Here is a 23,083-nt window from a genome sequence, read left to right as displayed (position 1 = left end):
GTGGTACCATACTGGTTTCTATCCCTTAATTCCTGAATCTCTGAATCCTAGAGAAACAGTACCATATATAGCGGATACTGTTTTAGAGCAGATGTAGTCTGCCCCAGCCCTGCAAGGTATGGCTGCCTGGCCTGGAGTTGTAACTGTGTTTTCCAAAGGCCATTCCACTGTTTTGTCAAACCAGTTGCTTCAGAATGATGAAGAACGTGGAAAGACCAGTGAATGCACGAACATGAGTCCATTGCCATACTTCTTTGTGAAGTGAGTTCCTCGGTCAGAAGCAAGGTTGAACATCTCCACAGTGGATAAGGCATTCTGTAAGTCCACAGATGATAGTGTTTGCAGAAAAAGCAGATCCATACTCAGCCTAAGTGTCTATCCCAGTGCTGCTGCTCTTCTTATGGAAATGGTTCAATGAAATCAACCTGCTACTAGGTCACTGGCTAATCACCCGTAGGAGTGATTTCATATTAGGGGCTTAGTGTCGGTCTCTGCTGCTAGCAAGTAGTGGCCATGGCCAGGTCAGCTTTGATGAATGGAAGTACATGTGGCTGAACCCACCCATGCATAACCTCCATCCCTGCCACCATAGCCAATGTGTTCAAGAGTCCATTGGGCAATGACAGGGTGAGTGGGGAAAGAGGTTGACTGCTATACAGGCTGAGTCATTCTATCCACTTGATTATTAGTCTTCCTCTGCTGAGGTCACCTGTGGTGAACATTTACAAGGGACACAAAAGTCTTCACATCCTTCCCTCACATGAAAGAGATTTATCCATGTATCTCTTCCCCAAATGACTTTGTCACTCGTTTTCCAATTATGTTATTTCCAGTCCCTAACTGCTGTCTACAATCAATCAGTATATAGTTGCACATCTTGCCATTTTTCTTCCCAAGCAAAATGTACAACCAGGTGCCTTTTTCTTACAAGTCTCAGTCTGCTCATTCATATTAAAAATAGATTTGAGTTTTGTCTACATTTCACAAACTTCTTGCTTACCCACTTACACTTTTTATAACTTTCCTATTTAGTATAAATTGCTTCACAATTGTTTCATCCATCCCATTTCTTGTAATGTTGGTTGGTCCTCCATGGAAGAACTCAAAAGCAGAATACATCTGAGAAGAGTTCAATAATAAAAGATACACTCCTTTTTTTAAAAAAATAAATGTGGTTGTTTTCACTTTTACATGACAGTAGAATGCATCTTGACATAATTATATGTAAGCATGGGATATATGCTCCTTACATAGGAGATGACTTCCCTGAGGATACCATAGTTCTAATTCCAGGCAGGCCTGAGTTAGACGATTTTACGAGAAATAGACCTTTACTTTTATTGATTACTATTTATTTTACATCATCATTTCCAGGGATATCTGATAATACAGGTGAACAGTAAAACAAAAACTAATTTCTTAAAAAAATAAATAATGCACAATATTAGTTGTCAACATCGTATTACTTTCTATACAATGAAAGGCACTGAACTAAGGACATCTATGAAATTCTTTCTACCAGTGATCAAACATGGCCATGTCACAGTATACATGGGTGGCCCTTGACTGTAATCTTGGGGACTTGAATTCTTGAGGGTGCATGATGCTTGCTCACTCTCTTAAAGTCTTGCTGGCTCATTCTTCCCTTGTCTCTTGCTCTGTTGTCACTCTAGTACTTTGACTTGAAATCTTTTTTTTTCTTTTTCTTTTTTTTTTTTTTTTGTAGATGGACACATTGGTGCAAGAGATGGAACACAGTGCCTCATGCATTCTAGGCAAGCACTCTACCACTGAGCCACAACCCCAGCACCTTGACTTGAAATCTTTTGATACTGTGACTTTGTCTTCTGACAAATTTAACACCATAAAAAGCCAGTTATTTTTTCTTTGAAGTGACTTCAGACTGATGTTTTCCACTTTTTGAGTTTATTGTTTATTTCAGACCGAAATCCTTGTAAAAATTGGGGCCAACAGCCTTTGCTCTATGGCCACATTCATTTCTTGGGCATTTATCAAAGTCCTACAATTCTAAACATGCGTGTTTGGGGAGTCATTCCAAGGTTAAAGACAAAAGAAATTTCACCAAGGTAGGATAGAAGGAATGCTAATTATTAGATACCAATCCCACCTGGGCTACACACTAACCAACACTGTGCACTTTATAGGACCTGAAACCTCCACCCTCATCATCATGCTAACCCCATTTTCTGAAAATGTGTATCTAAAATCCATGAAGGCCCATTTCACCAATACAGAACACAAACATTCACCTTTATTAACTCCAAACAACCATTTCTTTACTCTGTAAAATATCCTAAAAATTCTCTAGGAAGGAATAAATAGATTTAAGGTGTGGGTACCCTACCAGACAAGGGTTCCTTGCTAACTTACCTTTAGGTTGCAAGCTTTGATTCATCGAAATTTGATGAAGAGCAACAGGCCTAATGAAGTGATAAGGGTAGCTCCTGCCCTTCACCTTGAGCTCACTGCCCTTCCAATGGTGAAACAAATTAGAACACATCCAACCTAACAATTCGTTGTAGACTGCAATAGCAGTAAAGTATTAAAGCTCTCATTTGAGATTTGAGTGGCTCTGAAAAGAGCCTTTGGATTTGACAGTGTCTCTAGGTGATCTTACTTGGAGCTGGTGTACTTGGTGACAGCCTTGGTGCCCTCGGACACGGCGTGCTTGGCCAGCTCCCCGGGCAGCAGCAGGCGCACCGCCGTCTGGATCTCCCGGGACGTGATGGTCGAGCGCTTGTTGTAGTGCGCCAGGCGCGAGGCCTCGCCCGCGATGCGCTCGAAGATGTCGTTCACGAACGAGTTCATGATGCCCATGGCCTTGGACGAGATGCCGGTGTCGGGGTGCACCTGCTTGAGCACCTTGTACACGTACACCGAGTAGCTCTCCTTGCGGCTGCGCTTGCGCTTCTTGCCGTCCTTCTTCTGCGCCTTGGTCACCGCCTTCTTGGAGCCCTTCTTCGGGGCGGGAGCGGACTTGGCTGGCTCAGGCATGGCGAGAACGAGCGGGGAAACAAGGGAATGAGGAGCACTTAGTCGCCAGGGCGCATTTTTGTAGGCGGTGTATGCAAATTGGGTATAATATCTCACCATCCCTGATTGGACCAAATCAGCCAATAGAAGGTTTTATACAAATAAGGGAAATCAAAATATACTTTCTGATTGGCTTTCTTTGTGAAACCTATTCTAAATTATCTTATAGTTTACCTATAAAGTTTTTGATTTCAAAATACCTAAAAACCGAATGCAGATGCAATGGTACGTAGTGGGAAGCTCTGTCTTCCTAGATCCAGGTCTGAACATGCATAAAAGGCAGACAATCTATACCGATAATTCTTGTATAAAGTGATCAAAGTTGGCAGCAATCTTAAAGGTTTTTCAAAAATTAAAAGGTCCGTACGTTTCAATACTGGTATGATTTTAATGTTCCCTAACAGTTTCTGGAAGCGATACCAGTGTTGGAAGGCCGAAGAGTGTGAAATAGAATGCTTATAATGAATGATAAGATGTGACTGTAAAGTCTGAAGTTTTAATAAAAGACAAAGGACACAACAGTTGGATCAGACAGGTTCAAATGCGGACTTGTTTAAACCTCTCGGATCTACAGAACGTTCATTTCCGGGTCTTCCCACTTATTCCCAAAGGAGGGTTAAAACTCGCAGGCACCTATTACAGAAAGCCACCAAACATTATAAAGAGTAGGAAAGACCGTAGCGCTAATTGAATACTTTTTAAAAGGTTGACGTTTTCTAACGCGAGACTCCGTAGCCAATCACAAGCCTGATCGAGTTACTTAATTCTTGGCGCGTAATTTGAAGAATCGGACCAATCAGGAGGATGTTACCATTATAAATAAGAGGAACAACAATTTTGTGTCCAGTTGGTATTTCCGTCCACCATGGCCCGTACTAAGCAGACCGCGCGTAAGTCCACCGGCGGCAAGGCCCCGCGCAAGCAGCTGGCCACCAAGGCCGCCCGCAAGAGCGCCCCGGCCACCGGCGGCGTCAAGAAGCCTCACCGCTACCGGCCCGGCACCGTGGCGCTGCGCGAGATCCGCCGCTACCAGAAGTCCACCGAGCTGCTGATCCGCAAGCTGCCGTTCCAGCGCCTGGTGCGCGAGATCGCGCAGGACTTCAAGACCGACCTGCGCTTCCAGAGCTCGGCCGTCATGGCGCTGCAGGAGGCCAGCGAGGCCTACCTGGTGGGGCTGTTCGAGGACACCAACCTGTGCGCCATCCACGCCAAGCGCGTCACCATCATGCCCAAGGACATCCAGCTGGCCCGCCGCATCCGCGGGGAGAGGGCGTAAAGCCTTTTTTCTTGACGAGTGTTCGGAAACCAAAGGCTCTTTTAAGAGCCACTTTCATTTTCACTTTAAGGAGCTGCCCTTCATTGCTGATCTTAACCTGGTTGTGGTCATTTGAAGGAGTTCGAATCTGCAGTTCACTCCACTCCGCGCCCCCCACCCTCGCTGCCGAACGACCTGCCTGGGTTCCTAGTTGCACTGTGAGCTGCGAGGGAGTCTTGCTTTCCTTTCAGAATTTTGTTTATCTTCCCCTCTTATTTCTTTCAGCTGCTTGCTAAGTGAAAGCTCAGGCCGCATTCGGCTGTCGCTTGTAAACCTGCGTTTTGTTATTGTAGATGGTTCCTTTGCAGAGTATGTTGTTGGGAGCCATTCCAGTTTTTATCATTTTTCTGGTGGCGGTTATCGAGATGATAAACACACCCCTGGTGCACCTGGTGCAAAGCGCCACCCATGTCCACATGTATGTTGCGTACGTTGGCTTCCTTTAGCTACTTATAAGTTTAAATGTAGCAGTGCAACTGAAGCCTAAAAATTTAGAGCAGCTACGCATATTCCACAATCAGATCTTGTCTTTCCCTTTGTCCTAGTGAGTGACTTCCTGTGTCTTGGAGCTTGGGCTTGTTTTCATTTTACTACTGCAATCTACGACACTAAACTCATTTTTAAACGTATTAATCAGCAAGGTACTTTTCCTACTGTTGACATTTGTTTATTGATTCCTTAAATCCAGTCAATCTTCCCATTTTTAGTCCTTGGCCTTTTCAGATACAGAGGGGAGGGGAGTCATATCCTTTCCCGCGTCTTGCGGTCTTTCAGTTTTCATATAGGTCCCTATGTTCTAGGAGAATCTGCAACTAGCAGTGTTTTTCCTAGTTGTGTCTTTTGTTTGTTTAACAGTATGTCTGGTCGAGGTAAAGGAGGCAAAGGCCTGGGCAAGGGTGGTGCCAAGCGCCACCGTAAGGTCCTGTGCGACAACATCCAGGGCATTACCAAGCCCGCCATCCGCCGCCTGGCCCGCTGTGGGGGCGTCAAGCGCATCTCTGGGCTCAGGTACGAGGAGACCCGCGGCGTGCTCAAGGTGTTCCTGGAGAACGTGATCCGCTATCTACTGTGACCTCACAGAAGGCCCTTCTCAGGGCCACTTATATTTTCTCTGGAGCAGCTGTGCACTTTGGTTACTGGCTTGGTAATTATAATGTGGGACGTTTTGACTGAGTAGGGTCCATTAGGAAATGTTTAGTATTTTAGTCCTTATGGTTGCTAGGTTAGTCCCATGGTGTCCATGTGTACAGCGTTACTTGCCTTTAGATACCTCGCAGATTTAAATAGCTGCAGTGGCACTGAAGCCTAAATGTTAAAACAAAACAAAAAAACCCAAAAAAGTAGGTTGTCTTATGGTCTCAGTCGTATTCTTTTACTATCAGGTATGATTTTTTTTTTTCTTTTTACGATAATGATTTGAAAATTACACAAAACTGACAAGCTGATTCAGGTGTGCCTTGACTCTGACAGAAGAAAAACTGGAGAATGAAAGTTGGTAAATGATATACTTAGAGGGTGCTAAAATATCTCCATGTATTGCTGTTTACAAAGGCTCAAAGATGTGTCCCCTTGTAACCTGAGGTGATCTAACTTTCCACTATTAAATGTAATCATCTGCAAGTGGGTGCTTCTTCGTGTGACGCCTCAGAGGCCTCACTTTCAACAAAGTCCTGGAATCTAATGATATCAATGTGCTATTCTGACAACTTACGATAAAGGGTGCAGTTAAATGCCACAGGAGAAGAAATTTTCTATTAAAAAAAGGGAAGATTGTTCAAGATTGAAAGAGACTAAACCAATATAGCAAATTGTTATAGTTTAGTACAGTTGAACAATGTGGTTGAGGCTTTGACTCTAAAGAAAAAAACTCTAATGGGTATTGGGACAGTTGAGAAATATGGAATGTGCACTGGATATCGGATCATTTTAGGTCACATTTTTATATTTTTTATTTTAAATTTGATATATTGATATTACATTAATCCCTATTCTTAGGAGTTATTTGCTCTATTTAGGTGTGAAATTTCAGATGTCAGACACTTTCAAATGGCCCATCTAGGAACATAAAAACAATAATTGTACAATTGTATCAAGGTGGTAGATGATTGATAAACCATCTTTTATTCCTTTTCATTGAATATTTTTATAATAAAAAATTTAAAAATTAAACAAATTATACAGTATGATATAAACCTTTGGTGCTATCATAAGAGAGGTTCCCTGAATACTGAACGTGATGCCTATCTGCTAGTGGAGAGATGGAAGCAGCAGGTCTCCCTGCTCCAAGATGCTGGTAACGAGCATGTGTGTCATTCCCTTGTTCTAGTTCCATACTCAGAAGTTAACCAAAGGAACAGGATATGGAAACAGACATTTCAGCAATCCTGGCAAAGATTAGAAAGATCATCAGTGTTAACCTAGGAGGGTCAGTAGGTAGTAATGCCAGATACATCCAGAAAGAAACAGGCCTGTCAGTTGTCTGAGTAAGAAACTCAGAATTAACTTTATGCTGTGATATGTATGTCATCCAGGTGTGACATGATCCAAGAGTGTTCTGTCTACTGCTACCACCCATGAAAGATTTATAGGTTAGCTTATGATCTTGCAAGTAGGGTAGGATTCCAGACTCTTCCCAGACCCTCACAGTCAGAAAAGATGGCAGGAAGGGACCTTGATTTCATTCCAGGCCAAACTTCACTTGTTGCCTGCCCCTTATTGTTGACATTATCAGTCCCAGAGTGAGTATTATGCTTTCAGTCTCAGAGTCTCTTGTGTTTTAGTCCTGTGTAGTTGTTCAGACTCTTAGGAAACAGTCACCCATACACTGAAGAACTTATGAAGAAGAATACTAATGTATTGACAATAAAATGGATGCATATCTGGAATTGTGGACTCAGAGCTGAGGATTCCGGAGACCTTGACCAGAGTTACAGAGAAAGATTGAGGGACTTGTTTTAGTTCATCTTGCCTCTTAGGAATGGAGTTCAGGTGTTCTGAGAAAAGGCTGGGTTCATTCTACTTAATGTCTGCTTAGCAGGTAACTATATCTTTGTGCACAGATTATGGTTAAGTCCAACAAGACTCAGGATTTAAGATGTATGTTCCTCCAGATCTCATGGTTTTGCTTTTAACTGTTACACTAATATATGGACACTCTTAGTCAAATACTGGCATTGTAGCAGGAGAGATTTAGAGGAAAAGATTTGGGTTTCCTTTGGGGAAATTTCCCCTATTTTTATTTATATTCACAGGTCCTTAATTTCCACTTTGTGTTAGTACTCTCTTTGGCACTGGTGTTGCAGTGACAAGCTGAAAGGGGCCTTGTCACAAAGAGTTTTTGTTCTCATGAAAGAAGACAGAAGATAGAAAATAGATGCACCGACTTGGTACTTTGGTTGGTGAACAATGGTATGAAGAAATACACAGGGAGTGTCACACTCAATACCTGGGGAGTGGGCTGTCATATTATGCAGGGAAGGAGGAGCTGGTATTTAATTATTGGATTTGTGGTAAGGTAGGGAGCCAGGACAAGGATTTTCCAGAACACATGATGGACAAAAGGAAGTTGAGATGAGAAAATATGTTTTTCTTTGAGGAGGAAAAGGCAGCCAGTACAGCTCCTTCTTATATTTCCAAAATGCATGAAAATCTGTGCTTACTATGTCACATCTCCTGACTGACCCTGCAGCCATTCTCTACGAGGACCTTTATGATTATACTGGCCTATTCAGGCAATGGAGAATCATCACCTACGCTTCAGCTTCTTAATTTAATCACACCCCAAAAGTCTCTTCTAACATACAGGGAAACATTTTCCACTTCTGAGGATTAGGGCATGAGCATCGTTGGAGAGGAAAAGCCATTATTCTGCCTATAACAACTATTATGGGGCATAAAGCGTTTTATTATTAAGAGTCCCTTAAATATACAATCCTCTACCAGAAAGCAGTTAAAACTTCTTTTTCCCCCAAAAGCTCTATATCCTTAGTTGTAGGCAGACTCTGGTTATCTTTATATTTAAAGGTAGTAGTATTCTTGGGACAGCCATAGATTCATACCTGAAGATACATCCAGAAGTAAAACCCAAAAGGGTGCTGCAGAAGGGGTCTGCTGCTGGTGTGTCACACTTCACCACTTGGAAGCCAACATTGCTGTCACTACCCCAGGTTGGCTTTTCTCCCAGAAGCAGAGACTCCAAGAGTGCTCTGAAGATGTCTTTTAGAAGTGTGACTGATTGGTGAAACTTGTGCCACATATCAGCATTTTATCAGCACTGGTAATTGGAGTTCTAAAAAGGTTATTGAGATCAATTCCCTAACCTGGGAGTTTCACAAATTTATATTGAAGATATATGGACTGACATTGTTCAAATATTTGTCCTCCAAATACTAGAAAAGGAACAAATAAAAGTGTATGCACTTAAAATATAATACTCTGAAAAAAATTGCATTTATGAGATGCCTGATGATTTCTATTTATTCCAGGTAAAGGAAAGGTCTCCCAAAGGAAAACTTGAAAAACCCTGAGTTGAGAGTTATTTGTGGAAGATAAAATGGCACATAAAGGATTCATTGATAGGCATTCCAGTTGCAGAAATGATGGTTAGGGATGAGGTTGTGGAGGAAAGCAGATGCTAGATAAAGCATAGTAGTTACTAGTGTTCTACAAATGTTAGAACTGGTTAATCTTATTTTTGCACAGATGATAGTATAAATTGCACAAGCTTCCGATTGCAAGGTGGTTAAAATGCAGGTGTGATCTAAAGAGACCCCGATCACTACAGGGCTCAATCAGGGCTGCAAGGTTGCATGCATCTCATTTACCAAAGAGATGGGAGCTACAAAGTTATGATAAACCTCAGTTAGAATTGGAAGAAAAATGACTTGGAAAATTAGGGCTAAAGAGCTGCTAAACCCTGGCAGATTAGGCAGTCCCCTCAAAACCACTAAGTAACTGCACTATTTGTCATAAAAATCGGTGCCATAGTTAACATAAAAGCCTAACCTGCACTTTCTACCCGAACTTGTCCTTGTCATTCTATAACTCATTTGTGGCAGCCTTTTATGACAATGTGGGTGGCCCTGAGAAGGGCCTTTTGTGAGATAGCCAACAAATAAAAGCTTAACCACCGAAGCCGTAGAGGGTGCGGCCTTGGCGCTTGAGCGCGTAGACCACGTCCATGGCCGTGACCGTCTTGCGCTTGGCGTGCTCCGTGTAGGTGACGGCGTCGCGGATCACGTTCTCCAGGAACACCTTGAGCACGCCGCGGGTCTCCTCGTAGATGAGCCCCGAGATGCGCTTGACGCCGCCACGGCGGGCCAGGCGGCGGATGGCGGGCTTGGTGATGCCCTGGATGTTGTCCCGCAGCACCTTGCGGTGGCGCTTGGCGCCTCCTTTGCCCAGGCCTTTGCCTCCTTTCCCGCGGCCAGACATGTTTCTAACAGCTCGTTCCTGCAGTTGTGGTGCTAGGCGCCCCCTGCAGCAATTTATGAAGCACCAGTGCGGACCTTTTTGGAAACTGAAAGAGCGCGGGCGGGAACACTGGCCTCTGTCCCCGCCTCTTTTCTGGTTTGCCACAGTATGGCCTTTGGAGCAAGGAAATGGATATTGCGTGGAGGGGTTCTCCAGGATGGTTAGTGCCTGTCCGGGTCCTCTCTCACAACTGATGTGCAAGTCCAGACTTATGATTTGGAAAGAGGAGCCTCTAATACTACCCTTGAGTACAAGAACGAGAGTTGCCAGAACAAAAGTAAATTTTAAATTGAAAGTTTCTTTAAAAAAACGAAATCACTAGTTTAAAATTTTTTTTTTAGGGTGCTAGAGATTGAATTCAGGGATGCTGTACATCTGCGCTACATTCACATCCCTTTTATGTTTTATTTTGAACTGTTCTCACCAAGTGTCCCAAGCTGGCCTCAAATGTGCAATATTCAAATCTTAGCCGCCCATGAAGCTGGGATTACAAGTGTGCGCCACTGTGCCTGGCTACTATTTTAAGTTTTTATGGTCTACCAATAGTCATGATTAAATTTGATCACTCATGAAATGTTACATTTAGCTGACTTCTATACCACTACATGAGGTATATACACCTACTACTTATAAGTAGCTCTAGGAAGGGGAGCCAGTGTCAATTGCATTTCCATTCTTTACCACTTTGTAAAGGGATGTCAGTATTATAAAGATGAAAGCTCCCAGGCTTGGAGATCTGATCCTCTTTGACTAAGTGGTATTTCGGTGTCTGATTCTTGAATCTCCTGACCTTCCCACTTTCTATACTAGGAGAAACATTTACTAGCATGTCATAATGAATGGCACTTGCAAATTAATGTTTAACAGACAATGCTAATAAGTTATGTGGAATACTGTCCAAGTACAAAGTGACCAAAGTCATGTTCTATTCAGATCATGATCTTGTATGTATTTTAGGCACATTTCAACATTTGCTTCCTCATTGGTCTCATTTGCATTCAGTGCTTTTCATATCATAGGGGAAGATGATTTCTCAAAATCCCTTCTTTGTGGGTGTTTGCTTTGTAGATAGAGAAAACAGTCATCTCCTGGACCCAGTGTCTACTTGGGATTAGGCTTTTACCATTCATATAAGTTTGAAAAGAAGTGTTCTGAACTGATTCTTACACTCCACCTTTCTGTGCTTATTTACATTTAAACTGAAGTTAAAAATTTCTTCATCTACTGTATCCTCTATTCATTAGACAGTGCAGATAGAGAATATTTTCTCATTGCTGAATGTTCTTCTGGTCTGTGCTGTGATAAGGGATTTCTTTAGAGGAACTTCTATTCCATCCTAGGGGAGTGTGGTGCGTACTTGACCAGGAGTCTCACTGGAGGAAGTGAGGATATAGAGTATTTCCTCAAGTGTGATAGAAATAAGCCAGCTTTGGGATGCATCAGACATCATAGATCGGAAAAAGACATAAACAAATTGAAAGTTTAAAAGCAGTGGTATCTTTTTTAGAAAATATAATTAATATGCCGTATTTGTGCTCTCAGGGGAATTTCTAGTGTGCAGCATCCTCACGTAAGGCCATTTGGTAAGAAGCGACATTAAGTCTGATTTCTTATTTTCCTATAGACCTTTCAAGCACATTTGGTTCTAACAACACTGCATCTTCCTTTTAGTCCTTGCATTGCTGCTTTTGGCATTCATTCGGTGTAGATATTTACCTCTTGAAGCCTCTGATGTTCACTGAATTTTAAAATGCTTACACATAGCCCCTGTGAAATAACCTAGTAATAACTTAGCCATTCATCGTGGAGGTGAAATTAATATAAAAGTTCGAGAATGTGAAGCCATGTGTTAGATTGCCATAGCTACTAATATTTACATGTATAAAAATAATTAATGTTAGTGTAGAGAATGACCTATCATTTTAGGTTTAATCTATGAATCTAGATATGAATGTTTGTATATAGATTTGAGTTTCCAAAGAGAAATTACTTTTTTTTTTTAAGGGCTAACTACCAAAGTAATAGGTGAAACTTGTTTTTGACTTTTAATTTATAGTCCCAGGTGTGATCCATCTTTCAGGAACTCTGCCCATGTTACAATTTACAAAGAAGCAATGATAGAGCAACTATATTCCACATAAAACCTTCTATAATCCTGTGACTAGGAACTTTGCTAGTGACATCAATTCTCCGTTTTTGCCCTCCAAGAAAGGCAGAGGTTATATACCAAAAAATAAAGAAATGTCCATTAGCCCCAAGGTTTTCTCATTTATAGGGAACCTAAATAACCATGAGAACCAGTAAGAGTTGCCAAGAATGAAATGGTGACATCTGCTAAGGAAATATATGTGAATAATTCTAGCAATTATTAGACAAATCCTGTTATGTCTTTGAGAATGTCCTGAATTTTATTAGTATCTTGAAGTCTACATAATGTAAATCTATACATTTAAGAAGAAAAGTACTTATATAATGTCTCTTCCTGCTGCTAGTGATGAAAGATGCTACAGAGGATGATCTTCCATAGATCCATAAAATGTTTCCTAGAAGAATTATTCACTGCTGCTGATGCAGTCCTATTAGCTGGCATCCTTTAGAACTCCTATTTGTATTTTATGTTACATATCATGGTTTAAGGTCCCAGAGATTTGATTCCAGCCAATACAGTCTAAAAACATGAGAGAACTTATTTTTATGGAATTGGTTAAGTGTGAAGACATGACATCTGTAATGTTGATTATTCTGTCTTGGATTTACATGACAAAATGTTCAAGTCATCATTAAATGAAAGCCAGCACGAATCAGTTGTTGGAAATATAAATATTCATTAAAAGAAACGGAACACTAAGATAGTTTTTCTCTTTATTTTACAAACATGGGGCTTCATTTTGGTACCTGATTATTTGATGAAAAATATTGCTTTTGTGCTTAGTTAAATAAGAACCCAATTCTATCAGCTCTATTGTATTATAAACTATCAGGGATGCTGTAGGAAAACCACTCATGTTTGTTCAATACCTTGAGTGTTGAACACATTCAGGTAATTAGAATTAAATAACTTGTGGCATCCTATTTCATATTTCACATGCGAAAAGCTCAGTCAGAATCATGAAATTTCAGAAAGTGATTTTTTCCTAATCCTCTGTGTTCACATTTTCAATATTGAAATCTGAAGTAGTATATTTTGAGAAATAGGAAATGTGTACAACATTTTATTTTAAAGCTCGGAGAGGAAAAAGTTTTATGACAAGGTGCCTGTCATTAAATTATATTAAAGAAGTTAGTGAAATGATGTAGAGCTGCCATTGTATTCTTCTTGATTCAGTTTTCTGTTTTTTTGCAGTTGGGGTAATTGATCTCTAATGCTCAATGTTTGTTTGGAAAATCTATTTAGAAAGGTTTACCTAGAAGGTGAAGGGAGGTGCTTCACTCCCATCTTTGGAAACTGTTTAAATCACTAAAACAGATTCATCAGCCCAACTTATACAGTGGCATTTAAAATGCTTTAAAAAATCTGTTATTTTTGTAAAATAATCATCTCTCTTGTATGTAGAAGTTTCTATCCCAGTGCCAATTCCTAGAGCTTGGTGCAAACAGTTCGCGGGAGTGCCTGTGTTATTGCTTCCGCGAAAAACCCGAATTTCCCTATATATCTGAGTCAAAATTAGTATATTTATATGATCTTGAGAAGATGAAAATGCACAGAACAATATTCAGAAAAAAAGATTTGCAAACGAAGTCGGGAGAAATAGTATTTTTGAGGAAAACCTGAAAGTTGTGTCAATTTGACTGAAGTTAGAAAGAGAGTTGGGGGAATTAGGAAAGTTTCAGGGTGTCGGTTTTGAAACTAGATGTAGAAAACAAGGCAGGAATGAAGCCTGAAGCCTCTGGGATCCGTTTTCCCCAAACCCCTAATCGTTTCGTGCCCAGGTTTCTTTTATTTTTATTCTTTTTTGAGGGGCAACAAACACAGCTGCCCGGCAGAGCCGAGGAACCCTCTCCACTGCGCGGCGCAAGGCACCGGCAACCAATCAACACGCAGCTTCTCTCTATATAAACCCCAGCCGCCGGCGCCCAGCACTCGCCGTTCTGACAGTTTGAGCTTACTTTTAGCTTTTTCTGGCAAGACTAGAAACATGTCCGAGACCGCTCCCGTGGCTCCCGCAGCACCCGCACCTGCGGAGAAGACACCTGTGAAGAAGAAGGCAAAAAAGGCTGGCGCCGCTGCTGGGAAGCGCAAGGCGTCCGGGCCCCCGGTGTCCGAGCTCATCACCAAGGCAGTCGCCGCCTCCAAGGAGCGCAGCGGCGTGTCCCTGGCCGCGCTCAAGAAGGCGCTGGCGGCCGCCGGCTACGACGTGGAGAAGAACAACAGCCGCATCAAGCTGGGCCTCAAGAGCCTGGTGAGCAAGGGCACCCTGGTGCAGACTAAGGGCACCGGCGCCTCCGGCTCCTTCAAGCTCAACAAGAAGGCGGCCTCCGGGGAGGCCAAACCTAAAGCGAAAAAGGCGGGAGCCGCCAAGGCTAAGAAGCCCGCCGGCGCGGCCAAGAAGCCCAAGAAGGCGACGAGCGCCGCCACCCCCAAGAAGTCAGCCAAGAAGACCCCAAAGAAGGCGAAGAAGCCCACCGCTCCTGCAGGGGCCAAGAAGGTGGCCAAGAGCCCCAAAAAGGTGAAAGCGCCGAAGCCAAAGAAGGCTGCGAAGAGCCCGTCTAAGGCCAAGGCCCCAAAGCCCAAGGCAGCTAAACCTAAGGCGGCCAAGCCCAAGGTTTCCAAGGCCAAGAAGGCGGCCCCCAGGAAGAAGTAAGATTGGAGCGGGACGTCCTGCTTTTAAAATCTCAACGGCTCTTTTCAGAGCCACCCAAAGATCTCACTAAAAAGAGCTGACCTGGTCTGAACAGCTGAGAACGTGTTCTTAGTTTTGTCCCTAACATTTTAAAGTTTGGAATTTGAACTCCCGCCTTGACATGTGATTGGCCATTTTAACGCGCATGGCTCCGCCGCAGCGCGCATGGTTAGACTTACTAAAGCAGCCCAATCCTGTGCAGCCGGTTGGCCTAAGGAGGGCTTTTGTGTTGCGTTTTGTACTTGGTGGCCTATGCTTTTGGCTGACTCGATGAGATATTTTCTAAGAGGTACCAGAGTCAGATTACCAAGCACTGCTGGCAAGTGGTAGTGTGTGGTTCCCGCCATAAAGCAAGTGTAATCCGGGCTCGAGGAATGCTAGCCTTGGGCTGTTTTTTGTTTTCCCCCACCCAGAATTATTACAAAAGCAACTGTCAAATGACAATGGGGGGAAAAAGTAGTCTGGCAGTTTCGTTGAAGTTGGTTTCCTTTTTGTCTGCTGGGCTGTTTAGATTTATCCAATCAGGACGTGCCTTTTGGCATTCCTGGGCGTGCAATTGGAAGTGCACCAATGAAATCTAGAATTTACTTCATGTTATCTAGGGGTCTGTGGAAGATCAGGTTTGTTAGAGGAAAATGATTCCTTATTGTTGTCATTCTATCATAGCATTAATTAGTGCAGCCATCATGCCAAAGTTTAGTGTAAATAGTAAAGAGCATATTTCGCAGTTTAGAGTCTACTTTTGCTTTTCTCACTGTTGAGAATCTAGGAAGCCAGTGTTGGTTTATTCAGTTAGTAAACACGGAATGGGGGAGCAACACAACAAAAAGGTTTGAGAAGGCGGAAATGCTACTGTGTTCTTCACACATCAAGGTTTTTGTTTTTTTTTTTTAAAGCCTGTAGGAAGATGAGTTGACTTGGATGGTCCATTTCTATATTATTTCTGTGCTTTCAGACTTCTATTATTTTTGGAAAATTCACGTTCATTGCCAGAATCTATAGATGTTTTTGTCTTCTATTAGGAAGCCGCTACATTTTTATTTTTACTAACCCTCAGTGCATTTTAACAATTCCTTCAATTATGAGTATACACAGACATATATGGTACATATGGATCTCGAAGTACCTGTGACATTTTCATCATTGTTAATAGCAAATACTTTCATGTCACTTTGCAGGTATAGTAGGTACTGGTTTGCACTCATTTTGACTCCTTCACACTGACATTCAGTATTATGCCTGAAACTGAATCGTATAATTTGATGTTATTAGACATTAAAAAAATTCTTGGAGGATATTTTAAAGTCAGTAGCTCTCATTCTGTAATAATAATAATAATAATAATAATAAGTAATAATAACTTATTATTATTATTATTGGCACTGGGGATGGAACCCAATGTTACTTAACCACTGAGTCACATCCCCAGCCCTTTTAATATTTTATTTTGGGACAGAGTCTCACTACATTGCTTAGGGCCTTGCTAAATTGCTGAGGCTGGCTTTGAAGTAGTGATCCTTCTGCCTCAGCCTCCCAAGGTGAAAGGCATATGCAACCATGCCTGGTAATATTCTGTGTAATATAAACAAGTGGGACCAAATCTCACAAACCCTTAGGAGTAAAATGACTCAATCTTGTTCTTTGTTATTATTCCCTTATTTGTTAATAGCTTATTAAATTCGACATTCTACTTAAATGTCTCAATTCAAAGGTACGGTTAAAACCTGTATTTTTAAAGCTGGAGTTCAATTTTTGTTTTTATTTTTTAAACCAGGCTGCATCATGTGATTTCCTTTGTTCAGGAGAAAGCCACAGATCCTTCTCCCTTTGTGACAGTGGCTTGATTGAGATCTGAGTAAATGGAAGACTGAAATAATAAAAAGGAAATAAGAGATCTCTGGTTTATTAAGGTTCATAAAAACTCTGCAATTGCTTCCCTTGGATCTCAGTATGCTACTGACATTCGGTGTAGTTGACATTCTTGTTTTAAAGTTATAAAACTTGTGGCTTAGACAGAAATAATGAACATAAATAAGCATTTATTGTCAATAGATGAAATGGATCTTTTATATGTTCTGTAATCCTGTCGTTCTTTTTCTGATCCCCATCTATGATGGAAAAGGAGGGTTTTTGTGTTTTTTTTTTTTTTTTTTACTTTTTAGGGTTACTGAGAAAGAAATTCACATTTTTTTTTTTGTTAATATGATTCATTGTGATTTATTCAAGTCATAATCCTTTTGGAATGCAACTGGACCAATTTAACATGACCTTTGGTTTATGTCGATTTGTGTGTGCATTCTTATGCCTTGGAAAGGCCCTAGTTTGCAAGGTACTCAGAACTTGTTTAGGTCTTCATCCATTTCCACAAATTTCTGTAGCAGTTTAATTTAGTTACAATGAGCACCTTAGGTGATGCTCATTGAGTAAAGAAGCCCATAGCCGTCTTAGAATGGATGGCATGAAGGCATTTTGATTTTATCTCAGATGATGGAGGGCACTGATGAGTGTGTTGGAAGTGTGACAAAGTGACTTTTAGGACCATTCTGAAGTCAGCACTTTCTTTTTTCTGCTTAACAACTGCTCGTTTCTTTAACTATGGGGAAAAAACACAGTTAACATTATTATGTAGAGGCCTTGATTATGTATCCCTGTTAATAATTAATTAGGCTAATTTTTAAAGACTTGTCAGAGTCTCTTGCATTCCCCCCACCCCCCAACACACACACTGTATCTTTTTAGTTTCCTAACTCTAGTTTTTCCATGTCCCATTCCTAAATTCTGGTCATGGGTAAAAAGAAATCCAAACTATACTGGATGAGAATGGTTACTGGCTCCCAGCTGCCTTTGTTCAAGCTAGAGCTTGGTAGCATCTTTTCATTAGAACACTTTGCTCACACTAATGAGCACTGTTAACAACTCAAATTAGACTATTCCCTGGCCCCCAGCTTTGTTCACCTATAAGTCCCTCTATTCTTTACTTGGGAGATTCTTCCTAATGCTTCCAATTCCATGTCAAGCTCTATCTCCATGAACAATGTCATCTGAGTTAAAAACTAGTTACCGGCAGGCATGGTGAGTTGTGCTTTAATTCCAGTTAGTATGAAGCCTGGGACAGGAGGAGCTCAAGTTTAAGGCTCACTTGGACAATACAGAGGAATCCCACTAAAAGAAGAAGCTATCTCTGTGTTCTTTTTTGGTGATTGAAGTTGGGTACCATGATTGTCAACAGAAAAAATCTTAATGTGCTAATTTTTTTCTTTACTAGATTCTAGGGCTTGAATCTTTGTTTTGTTTTCCTCTATTTTGGGTGTGTTTGTATGTTGAAAAAAATAATCAACTGAATCTCAGAAAGGCCATCAAGTGGGTTAAATTATTGACAGATATTAACAATTTTCAGTATATTTTTTTAAATATACGAAGCCAAAAGTACTATAATTCTCTTGCTCTTTTATGATCCTTTTCTTTACAGCTTGATTTTCAAATTGTCTTGTTTCAAGTACACTATTAAAAAATTTTGGGGCTAGGTTTACTATAAACAACAACAGCAACAAAACAGAAACAAGAAGTATTTTTGTTTTGGGCTAATAAGTCAGGAAGATGTGGAAAAATGATACATAAAATTTCTTAATTGTCTTTTGAGTTTTAGCTGTTATTTCCATAAGGTAAAGCCACTGGTCATTCAGATTACATTCCCGCCCCCCACTAATACTGGGGTTTGAACCCAGGTACATTTACCACTGAACCAAATACCCAGCCCTTCTTATTTTGAGATAATGTCTTGATAATTTGTTATTACTGGGATGACATGTATGTACCAATGTGCCTGGCTACCTGGTTTTTAAATTATATGTACTGTACGGGAAGAAAGGTATGATGTCTTTCTTTATCCATCATAGCAATGATTGATACCCCAATGACAAAAGATAGGTTAATAAAAAAAAATAATAAACTTATGTGATATAGTTTACATGACATAGAAATTTTTAGCATGAAGACCCCAAACTCAAGGCAAACTATTCATTTATTTGCTTATGTTTGATAAAGTATGGACAGCCATGTAGACATATGATTGGACATAATTTAATGATAATAGAATATGTGGGGAAACCCAGCAAGACTTGTTGAGATTCTTCTTGACCTTGCTGGGTGACAGGCTTTCCTCCTTGTTGAGGCGAGGCTCCTTCTTAACTAGGTGAAATGTTATGAAAAATGTTAGGAATGTTATGAAAAATCTTTTGATCCACCATCAGACAAGGTAGGTTAGGGAAGTTCATTGTGTCCAGCTCCCAGGCAATAAAAGATGGGGGAAAATTAGAATAACATATTTAGGCTTTATGGCTTGCATTGGGGGAAAGTGACTCTAATGTCTTATTAGGAGGAAGAGAATCCAATTTCAGTGACATGACTGGGGATGGGGGAGGAAGAGGAGATAGAGACAGGACAGTTGAAGGTCAGAAAGAAATTTTTTTTTTGAAGCTGCATTAGTTTGGGGTATCATTTTCTATGCTCCAACAGTAGTTACAGAAGGCCCTGGAATGGATACATAGAGTTTAATGTACCAACATATAAAATATTATGACTCAAATTTGTAATCTTCCCTAAGCAAAAATCAAAATTCATTTTAAAACATCAGCTAGTAACCACTGTCTTTGTGTTAGCTTTTGAAAATTAAAAAAAAAAAAATGTGTGTGTGTGTGTATGTATGTATGTATGTATGTAGCTAATACATCTAGGGTATTAATGACATGCTGGGTATAAAATCTAAAACCTGCCAATGTTGAGTTTTTATGTTCATTTATCAGTTACATTTTCTGACAACTTTCTGTAATTGTACAATAGAACTTCATAATTACATAGGAACCTGTTAATTTCAAAATTCATGCATTTATTTTAAATATGCAATATGAAATAATTAAAATTGTGCCAATGAAAATATTACAGTCTTCCTTTGACAGATTCTCAGATGATAAAGTCCTCAGGGAACTGGTGATAATTGTGCTGATGCTGTTCTTTAAAAAATCATAATTATTAATGGGAAAAGTTTTGGCTCCACCACTTATCTAAATTTTTTAGTTTCCACTTCATTTTAGTGCTTGTATAATAGCCACTATGTGTCTTAGTTAGTAGTGTACTGTTGAAGGTTCATATAATGATCCATGACTTCTGGCAAATTGAAAATACACAGTAAATGTTGATTATTCCTATTTCAGTTACCAAAACTATATATTGAAATTACATAAACCTTATTTAAAATATATTAACAGGTATACATCACATATATACATTACATAAAACTATATAACCAGGAATGCATTCAATGGTAAGTTTTGTTTGCTAAATAATCTTTTATTTTAAGTGTTAATTTGATCAAAATATTTTCTGAGGTTTTTTTTTTTTTTTTTTAAGGCAAAGGAGGATCCTAGGTGTTCTGGTGGATTTAATGGTACAATGTTTTGTGTGCCAACTGAATCTTCATTCCTCAAAGTCCAATACTCTGACAGAAAGAGGTTGAAAACTTATGTGCCAGAATTTGAACAAATTTATAGTAATACATTCAATCGTGGAATCCTTTTTTCCAACATTGTAGGGGTCAATAATATTAAAAATATCTAGTAGTCTAGTATTTTAATTGTGGACAGTTGATCTTTTTTTCAGATACTCAAATGCCTGAGTTCAGAGCACTCAAGTCTCAAATGTTTTGCAGATTTTCCATGATTATAAATTTCTTTTATATAATTGCCAGGATTTACTATGATTACTTTGCTTGTGTAAAGAAATGGCCTATATTGATTTTACCACCCAACAGCATATCTTAATAACGTTTTATTCTTAAACATTTATTGTGATATTGGGAATTCAACCCAGCTGGTTGTTTTTTTTTTTTTTTTTTTGAGAAGGGCCTTCTGGCAATTGCAAGAAAGCCTGCAACTTAAAACAGCTGGTTCTCTATTCCAAGCCACATGTCCTGTCTTCCTATTTTAAGAATATGTTTTTTGAGAAGGGTATCACTAAGTTGCCCAGGCTGGACTGTTTAACATGAAATCTCCCGCCATACATATCCTTCTACATTTTCAGGGTAGTCTGCCTGTGTAGTTTCAGAATGGAATTGCTGTCTCCCTTCCCTTCATGTCCTGTTTGGACATAAGCTTCCTTCCCTAGGACCAGGGTTTTATGATATAATGAACGTTGCCAAGTACTTTGTCCTTCATATTCTGGGTTATAATCGAAACCTTGGCCATAAGGGTTGCATGCAGGGCCACGAGGTGGCTGGCTTGCAGAATTAGAGATGGGCCTCAGTAACTTCGCAAGAAAAGGTATCCTCTAATGCATACCAGGAGCCTTGACAACCTGGACTATTTTCAAAATCAAAGTGGAATTATGTAAATCCAACTATTTTAAGTGTTCGTGCCTAAGGTGGACGGCCATCACATGAAATAGTGCCAAGAAACAGAAAACCAAGTGTAAGTTGAAAAGTCCCTAAAGACTTGTCAATTAGACACCAACATAAATCTTTGCATTTATAAGTAGGGCAGAAAATCAGCAAAACAAAACCATGGAAAAAGCGCTCGATTTAAAAGGGCAAAAAGAGCACATCACTTAAGAATTTGACCTTAAGTGAGTGCAAAGTTATCCATTATTTTGCGAGTACTGCAGCATCTTCCAGTAAGATGTAGTTGGCCCTGAAAAGAGCCTTTAAACCTTAATCGAACACTCACTCAGCAAAATATTTTACGCCCTCTCCCCGCGGATGCGGCGCGCCAGCTGGATGTCCTTGGGCATGATGGTGACGCGCTTGGCGTGGATGGCGCACAGGTTGGTGTCCTCGAACAGCCCCACCAGGTAGGCCTCGCAGGCCTCCTGCAGCGCCATGACGGCCGAGCTCTGGAAGCGCAGGTCGGTCTTGAAGTCCTGCGCGATCTCGCGCACCAGGCGCTGGAACGGCAGCTTGCGGATCAGCAGCTCGGTGGACTTCTGGTAGCGGCGGATCTCGCGCAGCGCCACGGTGCCGGGCCGGTAGCGGTGAGGCTTCTTGACGCCGCCGGTGGCCGGGGCGCTCTTGCGGGCGGCCTTGGTGGCCAGCTGCTTGCGCGGCGCCTTGCCGCCGGTGGACTTGCGCGCTGTCTGCTTAGTGCGGGCCATGAGTTTGGGTCAGCTCAGTCAGAAGAGGAAGTTTTGCTGGCTCCTCTATTTATACAAACAGAAAGGCCCTGATTGGATTGCACTCCGATTGGATTGTGAAGAACGCCCTCCTATTCCGTGGGTGGAGTCCGGAAGTGCTTGGGGTGGTTCACTCTTGCTTCTTCCGTTCAGTGCAGATTTTGAGCGGCAATTTCTGTTAAATAGCCTTTAAAAACCGTTTTCTGAGCAGTTACTTTGACAATGTGTCATACCTCTAACATTACATAGAAACAATCGTAGGTTATTGTTCCGCTCGACAAAACAGAATGAGTTGCCTTAGGATTCTAGTTTTCAAAAGCTTTTAAAAAAAGTTTGCATACTTAATGTTTCCATCCAAGTGTCCTCATCCGCCTATTTAAAAGTCCAAGGCCAGGAGTGTGAGCTAGTGGTGCAGTGCTTACATAACATGCGTGAGGGTTCTGGGTGCAATACAGCACTGCTAAAAAAATAAGAAAAACATCTAAGTCCATTATCTACTGATCACGCATCTTTTCTGAATCTTAGTTACATTTACTGTAAATATCTGAGCCTCTTAGACACAGTCTTTTATGATATTCTGTTCCAAAGTAAGTAATTTTGTTTCCCACTGGGCACACGCTGCATGATCCTCTAACTTGTCGCTGGCTCTTTAAGGCGGACGCGAACCCCGGCAAGATGGCGGCGGAGAGCCGCCGTGTCTTTTCAGGACCCGTGACGCAGGTCTCGGAATTCTTGCTGGAGAGATCGGAGGTGTCCTGCGCAATTTCAGACATCAGCAGAGCTGACCCCAGACAACAGGATTCCTTTACTTGTTTTAACATTCAAACGCCACAGTTGGTACATCTTTTCAAAAGAGACATTTACTGGGAAAAATTCTCAATAAAGAAAATTATGATATGGCACGAAAATCAGCCTATTGGCTCCCCAGCAAGTTCATTTTTCAGCCAATGAAAAGAAAGCAGATTGGAAGCGCACAATTTACATACTCTTAGTCCATTGGGTAGTATGGTCCAATCAGAGCGTAGACTTCTAAGTCCTGATTTGCATGAGTCTGCTTATATAATAGGACCTTGAGCGCCTCTTAGTGGAACTAAATTTTTGTGTTTTCTTGTTTTTTATTGAAGCCATTTTAGAAAGAGACTACTAGTTTCCAAAATGTCAGAGCTAAGACACAGTGGAAGGATCACCCATGCACACACACAAAACCCAAACACTACAGCAAAGGCAGTTATTTTATGTAAGT

The 23,083-nt window shown here is 40.9% G+C and overlaps 5 protein-coding genes across 5 annotated transcripts; 2 read left to right on the top strand and 3 right to left on the bottom strand.

Annotated features, from left to right (window-relative positions):
* Positions 1 to 2,634: 2,634 nt before the first annotated feature.
* Positions 2,635 to 3,015, bottom strand: LOC113195957 (histone H2B type 1-C/E/F/G/I). The gene has a single exon (XM_026407676.2). It carries the CDS (start codon positions 3,013 to 3,015, stop codon positions 2,635 to 2,637), a length of 381 nt encoding a protein of 126 aa, XP_026263461.1.
* Positions 3,016 to 3,919: 904 nt separating this feature from the next.
* Positions 3,920 to 4,332, top strand: LOC144256600 (histone H3). The gene has a single exon (XM_077801898.1). The coding sequence runs from the start codon at positions 3,920 to 3,922 to the stop codon at positions 4,328 to 4,330; it is 411 nt and encodes a 136-aa protein (XP_077658024.1). The 3' UTR covers positions 4,331 to 4,332.
* Positions 4,333 to 9,490: 5,158 nt separating this feature from the next.
* LOC113195987 (histone H4) lies at positions 9,491 to 9,802 on the bottom strand. Its single transcript, XM_026407711.2, has one exon. It carries the CDS (start codon positions 9,800 to 9,802, stop codon positions 9,491 to 9,493), a length of 312 nt encoding a protein of 103 aa, XP_026263496.2.
* Positions 9,803 to 13,938: 4,136 nt separating this feature from the next.
* Positions 13,939 to 16,015, top strand: LOC113195946 (histone H1.3). The gene has a single exon (XM_026407664.2). The coding sequence runs from the start codon at positions 13,978 to 13,980 to the stop codon at positions 14,641 to 14,643; it is 666 nt and encodes a 221-aa protein (XP_026263449.2). The 5' UTR covers positions 13,939 to 13,977; the 3' UTR covers positions 14,644 to 16,015.
* A 2,710-nt stretch (positions 16,016 to 18,725) lies between these two features.
* Positions 18,726 to 22,545, bottom strand: LOC144256533 (histone H3.1). The gene is made up of 2 exons (XM_077801642.1): positions 21,399 to 22,545; positions 18,726 to 18,870 (listed from the first exon to the last, which is right to left on the bottom strand). The coding sequence occupies exon 1, from the start codon at positions 21,820 to 21,822 to the stop codon at positions 21,412 to 21,414; it is 411 nt and encodes a 136-aa protein (XP_077657768.1). The 5' UTR covers positions 21,823 to 22,545; the 3' UTR covers positions 18,726 to 18,870; positions 21,399 to 21,411.
* Between the last annotated feature and the right edge of the window lie 538 nt (positions 22,546 to 23,083).

This window comes from Urocitellus parryii, chromosome 8 (genome assembly GCF_045843805.1).
Source record: "Urocitellus parryii isolate mUroPar1 chromosome 8, mUroPar1.hap1, whole genome shotgun sequence".
NCBI lineage: Eukaryota > Metazoa > Chordata > Mammalia > Rodentia > Sciuridae > Urocitellus > Urocitellus parryii.
This window is presented reverse-complemented; position numbering and strand designations above follow the sequence as displayed.